The sequence below is a fragment of the Hibiscus syriacus genome, unplaced genomic scaffold (assembly GCF_006381635.1).
Source record: "Hibiscus syriacus cultivar Baekdansim isolate YM2019G1 unplaced genomic scaffold, ASM638163v2 tig00111330_pilon, whole genome shotgun sequence".
NCBI lineage: Eukaryota > Viridiplantae > Streptophyta > Magnoliopsida > Malvales > Malvaceae > Hibiscus > Hibiscus syriacus.
The window spans coordinates 11,999,908-12,017,430 of NW_024063059.1; the positions used below are offsets into that span (position 1 = coordinate 11,999,908).

A 17,523-nucleotide genomic window follows, 5' to 3' on the forward strand; every position below is an offset into this window, starting at 1 on the left:
CATTCGACCCCTAAAGCCATTCCAGCTTTATAGAAAACCAAAAAGACAAGACTACAAATCATTAAAGGTAAACGTGAGTAGGGGCTGCACACAGTATCAAATTAAATGCTATAAAGACAGAAAATATGTATGTCATTGTGAAGGAATGATTAGAAGGTAGACCATCGTCCTTAATTTGGATATAAAAGTTTCACACATCCTACAACCTACAGAATAGTATTGGGTCTTGAAAAGGCCTATTGATTCATTATGTCAGGGAACATCATAAAATAAGCCTCGGTTTGTTTTCAATGTTATATTTTTTTCTTTGGATTTTTGAATTAGATTTAAATATATAATTTATTTTTATAGATAATATTTTTTATGTTAATGCTTGATTTACGATTATTAATGGTCTTTAATAGTTTGATTCTCTATTATGGTTTATTTGCCAAAGCAAGTTAGATATGTCTGTATATATATTTTGTTTGAATTTTGTTTGAATTTTTAAACTTTTCCTTATATAATCTTTGTATGATTTCAATTGACTAATTTCTTATATTAATAATTATAAAAATTACTTTAATTATATATTTAATTTATATTTATAATTATAAACATTTATTATAATTCTTTTAAAAATTAATTTTTTAATAAAATTAACGACTTCTATTATAAAAATAAAACAAGCCACATCCCCAATAATAAAGTGACAAGTTTTTAGCTTTTACCTATTTCAACGTCCTTGTTTTATTTTTTTAAAGCCGACTTAGCTATATAAAGCTAATGACGCTTATCAAAGATCATAATTACCCATATTAAGTATAATAAGAACTTAAAATTAAATCTTATTAAAAATAAGTTTGTTTTAAGGCATAATAGAGTTAATGATACCCTAGCTGCTCACTTTCTGTTTTTGTCTTAAGATTTATACCGTTTTTATAGACTAAATCAATTATTTGTTGATTTTATTTAACTTACGATAATATCGATTTTAATATTGATTATCAATCATCAAATATTTTCTTCTTTTTGTTTCTTTTTAAATTGGCTTAATATCAAAATAAGAACTTAAACCATATTACTTTTCTTGAATAAGTTCTTAAAATATTTTTTGACTTATTCCGTTGTCTAACGTTACAAACATTACCACTTTATGTGTTCAAGCCATCAACGGTGTTAATTTCTCTCGTTAAGTTACACATATCACAATCTGATAATTTTAAATTTTTTATTTAAAACTAAAAAAAATTAAATTTATATATTTTTTGAAAAAGAAAACACAAAAATTTTAAAATAATCTTAAAACTTTGAAAATCTTCATTTCAACTCTTAAACCCATGTTGGCCGCAACCCTTCTTCGTAGATGAAATTCCACCCGACTCACCTCCCCTGACGGCTAAATCCTTATGAAATTGTGACCGATTGACGACGAATCGACGTTTTATACCCTGCGAGCCTTAGGATGAAAATCGCGATCCCACGCGACTCAGAAGATAAATTGACGGTAACTACGACGACGTATGACTAAAAAGATGGTAGGGACTACGTCGGCGGGTTAAGGTTAAGATTTGGGGATTTTAGGTATTTTGGGGGTTTTTTTATAATTTAAAAGAAATTAAGGTTTTTTATAAATATAATAATATTTTTAAAAATAAATTTGAAAATTATCAGTTTGTTACACGCGTCACTTAACGGAGAAAATTAACGTCGTTGATGGTCCGGACACCTAAAATGGTAATGTTTGTAATATTAGATACATGGATGAGTCAAAAAATATTTTAGGCAACTATTTAGAAAAAACGGTATAATTTGAACACTTATTTTGGTATTAAACCTTTTAAATTCATTAAAAAAAAGTAAATCAACCTTTATGACATGTTTTTTTCTTTATTTTTGTGGTACTTTTTTATCTTCTTTCTCGCTTCTTTTTATTTTTAATTTTTTAGGGTTTAATAATACCACGATTAATCCAGATGACATTTATTTATAATTCTATTGATCTTTACCGTTGTAGACCCTCATATTAAATTTGGATACACAATCTTCCATTCATGGATAGTTTCTCACGATTTTGTAGTCAGATTTTTTAGTATTTATTTTTTGTTTTAATCTTTTAGTTAAATTTTTAACTTTTTTATATATGATATCTAAAATAACTAATTTTAATATTATAAAAATATATTAATTATATATTTAGTTTACGATCAAATTTATATTTATAAGCTGTTATTATAATTTTAGAATTTTCAACTTTTTACCACTTCTATTAAGAAAAATTAGAGTACCAATTAAATTTATGTCGCATAGTGCAGTTTTTACAGTTATGGAAGAATATAACAAATTATGAATCATCAAAGAATTGTTTTCAATTTTGTAGTATACCAAATCCAAATTGTGAATTTGGAACTGTAGGAATGCGTCATGAACTGCTACTTGTTCATGTATGGAGTTGACATCATTGATGATATGGTAAACATCTCAGGTCAAGCCACAAAAGATGGAGCATCGATGTCGGATCTTGGACGCGTGGCAAACACCCAACGGAACCACGGCTGAGACGGCAACGGAGTTAGTTTCCTTCTTTCCCGCTTGATTTCTCCCTCCCCTCCGATCCTACAGCGTTTGCCATTCAATCAGAAAAATTCTTCAAACCCAATCTTCAAAAATTATTATTTTAACCACATAACCCCATACTTTGCCAATTAACAAAGATTCATTTGAACCTTTGTTCACCTTGCACCTCCCTTTTCAGGTTGGGCTTGGCTCTATCATGTTTCGCCAATCTCATAGTAATGTTTCCTATGATTTAATTTTCTTTTTTCTATTTTGTTTTCACCATGAATTTGCAGATTGTTCATCTTTTTGGCATTTCTGATGCTTTTGTTCTTGTATTTTAACAAATGTTGAATGATCATGTCTTTTTCTTTTAATGGTACAGTGTTTAGCTTTTCGTGTGTGTGTTTGTGTATAAGCTAAAACTTTTACTTGCATTCCCTGTTTTTTAACTATACTTTAGCTAAGTTCTTTACTGGGTACCGGATTCTTTTAGTGTTCGTGTGTGTTTTCTATCTTCTTTTGTGATTGCAAGATATACCCATGTTAATTTTTCTATGCAAATAAGTTAGCAAAATTAATGCAAGGGCATATAACTAACCACACGAGGAATCGGAAGTTATGCCCCAAAGGAACTTTAGCATCTGATTGATAAGTCAATTGCGGATTACCAAGCAAAACACTATGCAGGATTTGGCTATTCTAATGTAACAGCGTTTCCAAATTTTGAGTTAATGTTGAAGTAACAATTTATACGAAGTTGATATAACATGTCTGTTTTTCTTTTTTCTTTTTTTGCTTTTCCTTTTATGTTGTTTAACTAAGTGTTTTGTTGTTTGTCTTTTCCTCCTCTGCAGCCAAGAATCGGGAAATCGTGATTGAGTGGTTAAACAGTATTCTTCCTGACCTCAGTTTGCCAACTGAAGCCTCTGATGAAGAGTTGAGAGCTTGCTTGATTGATGGCACTGTTCTATGTGAAACCTTGAACATCCTTAGGCCTAATTCTCCAAACGAGGTTGTTTGAAACTTTGATTGCTTATTTTAGATTCTTTTGATTAAATCTTAATGTTAATTTACAGAGTGTTTATGTTGTGGCTTATTGTGCATATTTTCTCCAGGAAGTGTATCCTGAAAATTCTTCAGTATCGCAGTCAGAAAATGTTAAACTGTTTTTGGCTGCTATGGATGAGATGGGAATACCCAGATTTGAGCTACCAGACCTAGAGAAGGTATCCCCTAATAAACTGAAATCTTCCTTTAACAATATATTTAAATGAAATTTGATTTGTTACCCACACACTAAGAGATTCTGAAATCATGAATCAATTTGACCGAAAGAGTTTAATGAATATGTTTAATCTGTAAAATCAAAGCCTATATTGGTGCAACACAGATACTTATCGCTTTTGTTTTATCTGCTTCCTCGTTTATGAACCTGGAAGAATTTAAATTTTATTCAATGATCTTACTCTTTTCTCTCTTCTTCAGGGATCTATGAAGACTGTAGTCAACTGCCTTTTAGCACTAAAAATACATTTCATATCATCTGTAGAGGACTTATCTGCCATAAGTACATGAATCAATTTGACCGAAAGAGTTTAATGAATATGTTTAATCTGTAAAATCAAAGCCTATATTGGTGCAACACAGATACTTATCGCTTTTGTTTTATCTGCTTCCTCGTTTATGAACCTGGAAGAATTTAAATTTTATTCAATGATCTTACTCTTTTCTCTCTTCTTCAGGGATCTATGAAGACTGTAGTCAACTGCCTTTTAGCACTAAAAATACATTTCATATCATCTGTAGAGGACTTATCTGCCATAAGTACCATTACGAAAGCTGAAAGCATTGATGGGGATGCATCATCCCCTGGCAGTCGCCCACAATTATCTGATGAAGAAATGAGGAAGGCTTCCCCCGGATCAAAATTCCAATGTGACATGCACAGTCCTGTAATTCCAGGTATGTCTACGTGCCTCCTTGTTTGTGCACGTTAACATTGTATATGGGATACTTTGAAAAGTTCAAGTGCTTTCAATGGGAAAAATGGCATAAGGAATGTATAAATTGAAGACAGTTCTAGTTAATTGGATATTTAGTTGATGGTTAATTTGTGCACAGTGCACCAAGGACATACAAGCCTTGTAAACCACACTGCTAACGTGAAGAAAAAACCTTATAAGTTTTTAATTCGATTTCTAATCTATTAAAACTGTATATATATGCTTATTTCATATATATATAGCTAAACGTGCTTTCCACAGAACTGCCAGCCACAGTTCTGCAGAATGTTGGGCACAAGTTCCATGAAGCGTTTCAGTTAAAACAAGTGTGTTATGCTGAGCTCCCTGTGACAAAAATTCTAGAAATGATGGAATCAAAAAATTTAGAAGTAAGTGGGCACAATTTATTATGATTTATGTTGTGTTTTGTCTAGCTTTCTACTGTTAAATACCCTAAAACTTGTTGTTTGGTGTGTTCTCGTATTTCCTCTGTGCAGAATGCGCCAACTCAGTCACTTTTAAATATTGTGTATGGTATTTTGGATGAAAGTGTTGAAGCAAAGAACGGTGAAATACCTAATGTACGGTATATGATGAACTAATGGATGTAACTTTTTTATGTCTGTTGTGCGTTTTTGGACTTAATATTTTACACGTATGCATGATCAAATATATGGATATTATGTTATAGAGGATGATGAAATTATCTTTGTTGCCTCAGCATGTGGCTTGTCTACTGATAAAGGTTGTGCAGGAGATTGGACGGCGTCTATCTACTCAAGCAGATCACCTAAGAACTGTAAATCCTATTCTATATAACTAGCTTTAAGTTCTTCTCAGTTTCTCTCTATAGATTTTTTTGTGGTATTGTGCCTGCAGCAAAACAATATTTACAGGGCTCATGACGAAAAGCACCGGTCGAGAATCAGAGAACTTGAGGCCCTTGTATCTGCAACTCGTAAAGAGACTAAGGTGCACAAACTGATGGAAAAAAAATCCACTAAAAAGAAAGTTCTCTTTTATGTGTGGAGGCTAACCTGTTTATTTGATGAACTTATTTGTTACAGCAGCCCACAAACCAGCCTCAGATTAAGAGTAGAAGAAAAAAGAACAGTTCTTGGTTTTCAAGCTGCTTCCGTCCAACTCGCTCACAGTCACAGGCATAATTATTTAGATGTTAATTTACACATTGTTTATCAATTACTTCATGCAAAATCTCAATGTGGAGTCTTTCCTGTCTGAATATCTAAACTCATGAAATACAAGTACCTTTCTGGAAATTTCTGGAATGATGCAGAAATTTTACTCCATGGAAATAGAAGCAGAGGCAAAGGCTGCTATAACAGTACTTCAGATGAAGATAAAAGATCTTGAGTACCTCCTTTCAGAATCAATCAATAAGGTGAAAGATCTTGAATCAAGTTTAGAGTCAAAACGCCAGAGTTGGGATATGAAAGAGAAGATCTACCAAAGCTCTATTGATTTTCAGTTTGAAGCAATGCAGGTATATATTTTGCTTTTTCATTTGAGTTTTGAATGTTTTTCTTTGGAATCGTTCATTTTACTAATTTGTGCAAGTGTTCAGGATTTGAGGTCAATTTCCCTAGCCATTAAGCAAGAAATTTTGGAAACAAAGAAGAGCTATTCTTATGAATTTAATGAAATAGGTGGGTTTGTTGTTGGAAAGATTTTTTCAGCTTGTTTTTTTAGTGGTAGAAGTTGATATAAGAACTTTTTCTCTTTCAGGATCAAAGTTTAAAGCATTAACAGATGCGGCTGGGAACTATCATGAAGTCCTGGCTGAAAATCGAAAGCTTTTTAACGAGCTACAGGATTTGAAAGGTACCTATTAGATGCTTCTCTTTAATGGATCCTGTGGTTTTGTTTGTCACCTCCTTCAGTATTTTAAAATTTTTACAGGGAATATTAGAGTTTTTTGTCGAATAAGGCCATTTCTGCCTGGACAAACCGGAAAAATGTCGGTTATAGAAAGTATCAGTGAAAATGGACAGTTGGTTATTGCAAATCCCTCCAAGCCAGGAAAAGATGGCCAACGGTCATTTAAGTTTAATAAAGTCTTTGGTCCAGATGCTACTCAAGGTTTTCATTTCCATCATTTAAGTTGGTTATTGTAATTGATTTGACTGATATTTCTTGCAATATGAATTTGAATCTCTTTGTTTTGTGAAGCACTACGATACCTAATTTATAGAAACTCTTTTAAACAATGTCAGGGGAAGTGTTTTCAGATATTCAACCTTTCGTTAAATCAGTAGTTGATGGATATAATGTCTGTATATTTGCTTATGGTCAAACTGGTTCTGGGAAAACCTATACAATGGTATGAAGCCCTTCACCCTTAAGTTTTACAAAGTTGCACTAACATTTTTGAACAATCCCGTTCAACATTTCTTTTTGACATTTCCAGACTGGTCCTAATGGAGCCACTGAAGAGGAAAGGGGTATTAATTATCATGCTTTGAATCATCTCTTCAGTCTCTCTCAAAGTAGAAGAAACCACATTCTCTATGAAGTTGGGGTTCAAATGGTTGAAATATATAATGAACAATTGCGTGATTTATTATCCAGTGATGGTTCTCCTAGGAAATATCCTTATTTTAAACAAGATAGACTGGCTAAATGGAAGTTTGTAAACCTGTTTATATATATATATACATGTGTGTGTGTGCACGCGCTTATTCTCTTTTTGAAGTGTTTTGTTTTGAAAGTTTTGAGTAATATTCATGATTTAGTTATAGTTATATTTGTTTTCCTTAATCCGCGCACGGTTGGGATTACAACTATCTCTCAACCTAATGGGTTAGCTGTACCTGATGCTAGCATGCACGCTGTTATATCACCCTCGGATGTTCTAGATTTAATGGATATTGGATTCCAGAATCGCGCTGTTGGTGCTACTGCTCTAAATGCAAGGAGCAGTCGCTCTCACAGGTTTGTATATTTAATATTTTTAATCACATCTGAATATTTTTCCGGTGCATTATTGAGTTATTGCTACAGTGTAGTCACAGTTCATGTTCGTGGGAAGGATTTAAAGACCGGAACTGTATTGTATGGTAATCTTCATTTAGTAGATCTAGCAGGCAGTGAAAGAGTAGATAGATCTGAGGTAACTGGAGATAGGCTTAGGGAAGCACAACATATAAACAAATCATTGTCTTCCCTTGGAGATGTAATTTTCGCTCTTGCACAAAAGTGTCCACACGTGCCGTACAGAAACAGCAAGCTCACTCAAGTTCTTCAAAGCTCACTTGGTACTTCTTTCATCTTTATTCTTAAACTACAGAAACCTTCTCCTGGTTTTTATGCTCGGGGAATGCTGATGTTATGGTTCATCTAAATTTCTGTATGTTACATAAGTTTCATGGTACTGTATGCTATAGGAGGCCAGGCAAAGACCCTTATGCTTGTGCAGCTCAATTCCGATGCCAGTTCCTATTCCGAAACTATTAGTACTTTGAAGTTTGCTGAACGGGTTTCTGGAGTTGAGCTAGGCGCTGCACGAAGTAGGAAAAGAGGAGAAGGATGTTAGGGAGTTAATGGAGCAGGTGCAGTTTTTATATGCCTCTTCTGTGTATCACATTTTTTTTCTTCTCCAATGTTATAATTTCCAATACAAACCCAACTGGTGTCAGACACCATCTTATTTCAGTGTCCTTTAAATGTGTATGAGAGTCATGTGTAAATGATACTGTACTATTACTCTATTCATATTATTGTGTTTTGAGTTTATCCGGCTCTTGCAGATTGCATCTCTCAAGGAAACAATAGCCAGAAAAGATGAGGAGATCGATCAGTTGAAATCACTTAAAAGATCTACAAACATGGATACCGCAGCATCAACGGTGAGCAGCAAGGAATAGGCTGATTGAGGTATGGTTCTTCTTCTATTCTTAGGTGGTTTTCCTCATGAAAGCCGAGAACTATCAAAAGGTGGGAAAGGCTTAGGACATACTGAGAAAGCAGTTTCGGATAATGAAAATTGTTCACAGTGATAATAAGCATCCTAAAGCTGGTTTCTCAGCAGTCCATGGGTGACTTAAAGTTTAATGAGGTATCCGATATACTTTCCATGGGTACATAAACTGATTCCTCAGCTGCACACAATCTTTCACCGAAAGGCATCAAGTTTGAACCATATTTTGCCTCTTTTTAATTATATCGAAACAATCTAAACTGAAAATTTTAATCCAATATACAGGTGTCAACTGGAGACTTGAACAAAAGTCTTTTGCCACTCCACTTGTGGTTCAGTCACTTCAGTAGACTTCGTAAACTTAATAGTATTGCAATTGCAATGTAAGTTCTGTTTCTTAAAGTGACAATGAGCTTTATCTGGTTTGCAGATAACATAACATTGATGTGGGAAACTTTATTCCAGCGTTTTTCATTTTAGGGTGCAAACTTCCGATACAAGATGATGTAAGCATTCTTTCATGCACGGTTCATTTGATATATTTTTTCTGTTGTTGCATTTTGGTTATAAGTTGAGAACACCAAATGTATTCTTTGGCTTCGTTACCCTATAGCTCGTATATGCTCTATTCTTGCTGGACCAAGGTACCATAGAAGGAATGGCTTATAGAAACCAGCACAACATCGAGGACAGACTCTACAAAGCCGACAACAAGTAGGTAAAACTCAGAGCTCTTTAGGTATGGTGGATAAAGAGTGAGTAGATTCTCTTGTGTTGCCCCTTTCAGGCAGTAGAAAGAGTGTAAGCTCCCGGAGACATGATCCGAATTATGTAGAAGTTGCATTTTCAGTCGAGATAAGGATGCCTGCCTAAGAAAAGGGAATAGGTGTAGTTTCCAGAAGAGGTTTCATTTTAAGATGAATCCATCGGTATGATTCTTCTGCCTTGCTTAGATGAAGTGCATCATGATTTCAATGGTCATTCCTCTAGGTTCTGCACCTATAAAAGCGTAATCTAAATTAATTCTTTATATATTCATTTAGTTTGCTTGAGATGCAAGTATGTATATCTGAAGTATGGAATATGTCGTTATTTTTGGTTATAAGAATGACCATTTCTCTCAGATTCATTTAAAGCAAAATGTTTTTAGTTCTTATCGTTTCTCTCAATCTTTTTAGTATTTGATTTATTGATCTATTTAATCGAATTAAATATTACATGGATGTATTATTATGATAAAAAAACACTTTCTAATTATGTTGCTGTACTTTTTTTCATCTAAATAAGCCTATCATTTTTTGTTTGTTAATTAGGTATATCTTAGTTTGAAATAACAATTAACAATCATTATCTCCCGTCGCTTTCCTTTTAAATAATTTTTGGACTAGTAAAATGTTATTATATATTAATATATCATATAAATGTTATATTCAAAAAAAAACTCAATGAATATAATAATTTTCTTTAATTTCTACCCTTCTTTTTAATTCATTTTAATAGTGGAATTACGAATTGTCTGATTTTTCAATAGAGGAAAGATGATGATGTTCATTTTCAAGTTTTGGATGTAATAACTTCAAAGTGATGATATCATATGTAAGATCGTGATGGCTACTCGTAGTTTGACAAATCAAATAGATTTTACTATGGTATAATAATTATTGGTCATGTGAAAATGTTATAGTTGTTAAAAGGATACGAAACTCTTGAGGGCTTTAAATAACTCCATAAATCTTTTAAAATTTAGCAATCGAAAAAATAACTCCGAGGCATAATAAAAATATTATATTCATTTGTTTTAATATCTAAAATGAATTAAAAAAAAGGAGAGACGTGTTTGTTTTGGTTAAGTAAAAAATTATATTATATTTTTATTTAAATATTTAAAATGAAAAAAATAAATAAAAAAGAGATTCAATCTCTGATTTACATTTGGTTAAAATTGATTCACATTTTGGGTCGAGAAATTGACGGAACGCTTTAGGGCAACAACTTGCTGCCAATGCCCAACTAATGCATAAAAACGGCTTACATTTACCCTTAAAAATGGGTTACATGTTCTTTTTTATGATTTAAACAAAGATTAATTATATTACTTCAAATAAGATTATAAAGTGGTAATTTTTTCATTAAATATTAAAAATATTCAAGATTTTAATTCTTAATTGATATCATGAGTAAAACTTGATCAGAGTTAATAGTGGATGCATGGATGGATCAAGAGAGACTAATTTGAAAACTTCAAATTATTATGTATTTTAGATTTTTTTATTTTATATTAATAATTTATTTTCGTCCCTAAAATTTCATAAATTTACTCTTCTAAAATTTTAGGAGTTTGACATATTTTTTTAATAGTTTGGGATGATTACAATTTACAAGATAATATATGTTCAGAACTTTATTAGTTCATTGACAACACACATTTGCAGACCCAACTGCTCAAATTCAGGACTTTTAGGAAGAACAACATTATTTTTTTACCACTGAGACCACGATGAATTCATTGGGCATATATGTTAACAACACAAAATTTATGTATGTGAAGGAGCACAAATAAAATTTTAAGATAAACATGATCATCAAAATAAATAATAAATATTAAAAAATCAGATTTCAAGATTTACACTTATTCACCGTACTATAATATATATACATCTGTCAGTGATCCAGATTAATTAAGTGGGTGTTTCTAGAAACAAAGCTTGAAGAGGAAGAGGAAGAGGAAAAGAAAAGGTCTAAACAAAAATGCTTTCAACCATGCATAGATACATACAGTCGTGGGGGTTGGTGACCCTTTTAACCACTCTTTATTAATTATCCTTTTCACTAATTAAAATAAATTTGTGAGCAGTCATGGCAGTGTCCATTGTCATCCCCTTATTCTTACCAATAATTTTACAATTAAATGCATTTCATTATTAGTAATGACTCTTGATTATCCCATGATATTGACGGATTAAACTATATAAATTATATATATATATATATATATATATATATATATCATACTATAACTCTTTTTATTCACACATAAGAAAAGGTTTATTGATGAAACTCCATTATCATCCCAATTTAAATAATGTCTCTTAAAATAAGTTTAATGCTGACACTTTGAAAAAATGATTATATATAAATTAAAATATGTGATGATCAACAAAATTAAGGATTATTATTTTAAAGGTGAAAAGAATATTTCACAAACAAAATTGTATTGTTATTATTATTATTTGTCTTATTCAGAGTTTAGGTTCAAAGCTTAAGTCATTTAAATGTATTGGATGACATTTAAATAAATATCTTTGTAAAATCTAAGTTTTAAACCGTAATAATTTCTGGAAGATTAAATACTCATGATATTTATTTTATTTTATTTTTGTCAATTGCCTAGAACATAGACCCAGGGGAATTTTTTGAGGGAAATGTAAGCATATGTGACAACAATACTAATGAAGATATTAACATGTCATCATCACTCATGGAACAAAAGAAATCTTAACATCCAAGACTTTAAAGAAAGGGCACGATGACAATCATGATGAACATATAATTTTATGTTAAAAGGGTAAATTTATAAAATTTTAAAAGATAACTTATAAAATTGAAGATGGAAAAAAATATTATCAATATAAAATGTAAAGAAAACACATAAATTATATGAGAATTTTTGTAAGACGACCGCCTCAACTTCATTCACGATGTTAAAGGGCCATTGGAACTAAGATTTGGGTTGGTAGAAATGGGTGAAGGTGGTTGGAGCAAAGAATATCACACAAACAAATAAAAACACAAAAAATCTCTAACCCTAGAGTGTATCAAAGACTCAACCTCCACAGACATACACTTTGAACAAATCTATCCATTAGTCAATGCTACAATTGCTTGGCCTTTTCAGTAACAATTTCAAAACCTCAGTGACACATCAGCAAATCCACCCATCTATATATCTAACTCATCACTCACTCTACAGTGCCATTGGTCTAAATTTTCAAAACCAAGTAGTATTTTTCTTGCCTGTTTTGTCAAAGTGTTAGCTGTAATTATCATCATCGTAATAATAAGAAAAGGTTAGTCATGGCTGCTTCTTCTTCAAGAGGGAAGTTATAGAACATAAAGTACACGCTACCCCATTTCCCATCTCCTTCCAGTTGATGTTATAATCTCTTTTTTATAGGGTAATCTGAGCTTCGGGAATTGGTTTTAGGGTTTCGGAAAGAAGAAAAAGGATGGAGAATCTACCTCCAGGATTCAGATTCCATCCCACAGATGAAGAACTCATCACTTACTATCTTTCACACAAGGTGTCTGATATCAGCTTCACTTCCAAAGCTATTGTTGATGTTGATCTCAATAAATCTGAGCCTTGGGATCTTCCAGGTATGCCTTGTGCATAATTTGTTTCAAACTAGTTCTACTTTTTTTTTTGGTTGATAAGTCAGACAATTATTAATCAACCTAGAAACCATTCAAGGTTTTTTTTAATTGAAATTGAAACTGCTGAAATTGAAACTGCTGGAATTGAGTACTTAATAACTGTTGCCCTTAGATAATTTGTTTTTAATGTCGTTGATGGGAGAAATGAGTTGCAGTGATTTGTGGGGATTCGTCCCTATTGATTTGGATGCAAAATCACAAATGGTTATTCAATCGAGGAGAAAGGACGAGCAGACGATCGAGCTGCAAAAGATGAAGAACAATCGTCTGAGAGTGGGAGAGAGTTAGAAAGTCTTCTTTTAAACCTTGAATGGTGACTAACTCTTAATTTTGGTGTCAGTGTTAAAATGATGATGACTACTTATAAGTTCGATAGTGTTAATAGATATGATTGTCGGATAATAGATTTGGTTGATAATGAGATTGACAGTAGTCACGTCGAAAGACTATAACTAGCTGAAAGATATAAAACTTCAAAGGATTCAATGTTTAATATGCGAGCAACCACAATAGAAGTGTTGTGGAGGAGGTACAACAATGTCTAAGAACACATTAAGTTTTCCCATTGGATAATAATTATTTAGATTTTTTTTGGGAAGAACATACGAATTATGCAAACAACGTCTAATTATGTTGAAAGGAAAAGATTATGGTTAATAAATTAATTATAGGCAAATTCTGAGTACAAAACACTTTGTTTCCCCATGCATAAACTTTAAGGTGGCATAACAAAGTAGACTGATAATAGAGTTATAAAAAATGCAGCCAAGGCATCAATGGGGGAGAAAGAATGGTACTTCTTTAACTTGAGGGACCGGAAATACCCAACTGGGCTTCGAACAAACCGAGCCACCGAAGCAGGGTATTGGAAAACCACAGGCAAAGACAGGGAAATCTTCCGGGCAGGCGGCATTCTTGTTGGTATGAAGAAAACCCTAGTTTTCTACAAGGGAAGAGCCCCAAAGGGTGAGAAAAGTAATTGGGTCATTCATGAATATAGGCTTGAAAGCAAAAACCCTTTCAAACCCACAAAGGTAAAATTCTTTTCCTCCGATAAATAAATAACTTATATATTCACCCAAACATATAGAATGATTAGTTTTAGATAAAAAAAATATTAATATTTGATTAAATAGTTATTTTAATTTTAATTTTTTTAAGTATTTTTGACTCCAAACGTTTTATTTTAGGACAAAAAATCATATGTAAAAACCGTTAGTCTAACATATACTTCAAAATAGGGGTCCTTTCACCCTAAATGAAACATTTGTGAGATCATGTATGAAGATCATTAATTAACAAACAATCAATGTTCCAAAATACCCTAAAAATAAAACATTGAATTGAAGGACAAAAATGCTCTAAAAAAAGGACTAAAGTGATTATTTAATCGGAGACCAACGGTCAATGCCCTAATATGATTTGTTTTTTAGACACGGTGACAAAAATTATCCTTAATGTTTAATTAAATAATTATTTTTTTCTGTATTCTTTTTTCAAAGTATTTTGATTCTTAATATTTCATTTTGAGGCAAAAATGTCCCTTAGTGTATAAAAATCGTTACTCAATAAACAACCAATCAATAGTATTCTAAAATAAGAGTCTTTTTACTCTAAAATAAAATATTAGGAGCAAAAAGACTGTATGAAAACCATTAGTTAACTAATAATCAAAGCTCTAAAATATAGTTTTTTTTGCCTCCAAAAATAAATAGGAACTAAAGTGACCATTTAGTTGAAATTATTTAATACATTTTTTCTGGTATTATGCATTGTTTTTAATCCTGGAATCTTTTTGTTTACAGGGGGAATGGGTGGTGTGTAGGGTATTCCAAAAGAGTGCAGCAGTGAAGAAAGCGCTGCCAAGTTCATCTTCCCAACCATCGCTTGTATCTCCATGGGATGCAAATTCAATCGTGAATGAGTTTAGCGACGTTGAGCTACCAAACCTCAACATCAACACCAAGCCATCAAGTGGCTTCAGCGATATTGCAAACCCTAGTTACAGTAATACCGTTAACCATGCTCATATGAACCCCATGAACTTAAACCTGGATTTTGGAGCAGCAGCAGCAAGCTTTCCATCGTCTCTCTCTTGGCCTTCTACCATTTTAAGCCCTAATCTTTCCATGAATTCCTTTCTGCTCAAGGCATTGCAGCTTAGGAATCATCAACCAAAAGATGTCACAGCTGTGGATTATTCGATTCTGTCATCAACACAAGGGATTAACATCCCTCCATACGCAACAGATTTAGCTTCTTCTTCCAAGGTTGCAGTTCCTTTGCAGCAACAACAGGAGCAACCATTCAATATGGACTCCATGTGGTGAAAGGTGTACGCCAAATATATAGTTGAAAGTGTGCAAAAAAGCAAACACTTTGTCGATATGACATGAAAGGTTTGATTAAGATGAAAACAATCTCCATGCTGTAATGAACAGTTGTTGAGTTTGGATCTTATATAGTATGTCTATGTATGTACGTAGGTAAATGAGAGGAAAAGAAAACCCTAGTGATCTTCTGTTCTATAATATATCTTTTCTAGAAGTAGAATGCTCCTTTCTAAAAAAGTTCAAATCAATGTCCATAAATTCCAACTGCTATAATAAGAATTGCAGTCTCTTTCTCTGCAGTCTAGCAACTTAATATTCTATTATTTCTTGCATGCTATACATACATACATACGAATTACATACATGGATGGCTCGAGAGGGGTTACAGTCACGTTAAAATTTTCATATAGTTTAAATTTTTTCTATTGATAATATAATTTCACACCCTTAAAATTTTGTAGTCCACACCCCTTAAATTTATAATATAAATTTCTAAATTCATACCCCCATAAAATCACACGTTCATCTATATATATATATATATAATGCTGAAAGCTGCTACAATTTTTTGTGAATATAAAAACTCTTTGCAGTAGTGCTTTTAGTGCATTTTTTTGCAGTAGTTTTTGTCCATGCTGAAACTTTTTCTGTTAATGTTCATTCCTTACTGTGTCAGGATTAATATTGTTTGTAGTAGACACTTATTTTCGTCCGGATTTTTATTTTTATTATATATACTTTTATAATAATATAATATAGTTTTTGAAAATGTTTTAACGGTTTTCTAAAATATATATACTATATGGTTTCGAAAACATTTTGAAAATATATATATTATATAGTTTTGAAATTTTTTGAAAACATTTATAATGTATAGTTTTTTAAGATCCTTTTGGAAATATATATAATATATAGTTTTGAAATCGTTATTGAAAACTTATATAATATATAATTTTTAAAATATTTTTTGAAAAATTATATGATATATAGTTTTAAAAACAATTTTTGAAAACTTATTTAATATTTTTAAATTAATTTTGAAAACTATATAATATATAGTTTTGAAAGCTTTTTAAAAAATATAATATATGGTTTAAAAATATTTTTGAAATATATATTATATAATTTATACTATATTATTACTATTACTATTATTTATTTATTTTCTTTCTTTCGTTTTATTTTTATTAATTTCTTTTGTGTTTCTTTTCCAGGTCCAATAACAATCCAAACGGTCCAGTTTAGGAAACCCAACCTGGTGAGCCTGACCCAACAGACCTGGTTAGGTGGGATTGACCTAACCCAAATCCTAATTTAGGGTTTTGCATGCTAAACAATGGTATCGTATGGAGCCTGCGTGAGTTCCACGTGCAGATGTTTCAGTCAAACAAGGAATGATCGGCGAAACAACCGGCGCAACACGATCTAAACAGCCCACAACAGAGCTACCCCGAGATATTCGGGATCAACCTCAAACACGCTCGAAAGTGGCCCCGATGGGAGCCTATAAATACAGAGACAGAACCGAGAGAGAAAAAAAGATCATCGAGAGAACCACGTCGACCAACAGAACACACATGTCAACAGTAAACCGAACAGACGTTCGAACCCATCGCAAAAATAGTACCCAAAATCGACAGAGAACCACACAAAAATTATCACAACAAAACCACGACAAACAGAGTAAACACAAGCCAAAAAAAACAAAGCCACGAACCAAAATCGAGAGCATCGAACCACAACATAAAAAACGCAAAGCAAAAAAATAAGTGCCAACAGAAGTAGAAAAATCGGCACAAAAGATACAAAACCTGAAGGTTTTTTTCTAGATCTATGCCGGTGAGGCCATTGTTTGGGTGTTTTGTCTTGGGATTTGGGTTCACGGTGGCGAGATGAGTCTTTTAGGTTAGTTTAGTTTTGCTCGCGGCAGCTGGAACGGTGCCCGGTGGTGGTGGCTGTCATTCCCTCCGGTGGAGTTTCCAGAGAGAATTCAGAGATGAGTTTTCTCCTCTCTCTTTTAGTGAGAGAGAGAAAAGGAGGAAATGAGAAGGCTTAAGGGTTGTAGTGAGTGGGTTTGGGTATAAATACCCATAGCAAAACGACGTCGTTTGTATCAGGGGTTGTTTGTGTAATTTCGGCATGTGGTCTAATCGCAGCGTAGGTCCCTTATCCCCTCTAATGTTATTTTCTACTCATGGATGAAACTTTTAATTTCGTTTATTTTAAGCATCAATGTTTCAATTATTTGATTTTAGTCCGATTCTTATTTGTTTTGTTT

General features: G+C 32.4%; 2 protein-coding genes across 2 annotated transcripts; both read left to right on the forward strand.

Annotated features, from left to right (window-relative positions):
• The first annotated feature begins 2,369 nt into the window (after positions 1 to 2,369).
• Positions 2,370 to 8,435, forward strand: LOC120158814 (kinesin-like protein KIN-14K). Its single transcript, XM_039169559.1, is given in 22 exon segments — positions 2,370 to 2,771; positions 3,393 to 3,550; positions 3,654 to 3,764; positions 4,281 to 4,500; positions 4,803 to 4,930; positions 5,039 to 5,122; positions 5,263 to 5,340; positions 5,421 to 5,513; positions 5,609 to 5,701; positions 5,770 to 5,777; positions 5,808 to 6,045; positions 6,127 to 6,208; positions 6,288 to 6,383; positions 6,462 to 6,641; positions 6,776 to 6,882; positions 6,970 to 7,148; positions 7,329 to 7,493; positions 7,563 to 7,816; positions 7,946 to 8,082; positions 8,084 to 8,110; positions 8,309 to 8,383; positions 8,386 to 8,435. Coding segments are annotated over 22 exon segments (2,577 nt in total). The 5' UTR covers positions 2,370 to 2,752; the 3' UTR covers positions 8,431 to 8,435.
• Positions 8,436 to 12,542: 4,107 nt separating this feature from the next.
• LOC120158656 (NAC domain-containing protein 92-like) lies at positions 12,543 to 15,405 on the forward strand. The gene is made up of 3 exons (XM_039169465.1): positions 12,543 to 12,855; positions 13,678 to 13,946; positions 14,718 to 15,405. Exons 1-3 carry the CDS (start codon positions 12,705 to 12,707, stop codon positions 15,240 to 15,242), a joined length of 945 nt encoding a protein of 314 aa, XP_039025396.1. The 5' UTR covers positions 12,543 to 12,704; the 3' UTR covers positions 15,243 to 15,405.
• Positions 15,406 to 17,523: the final 2,118 nt, after the last annotated feature.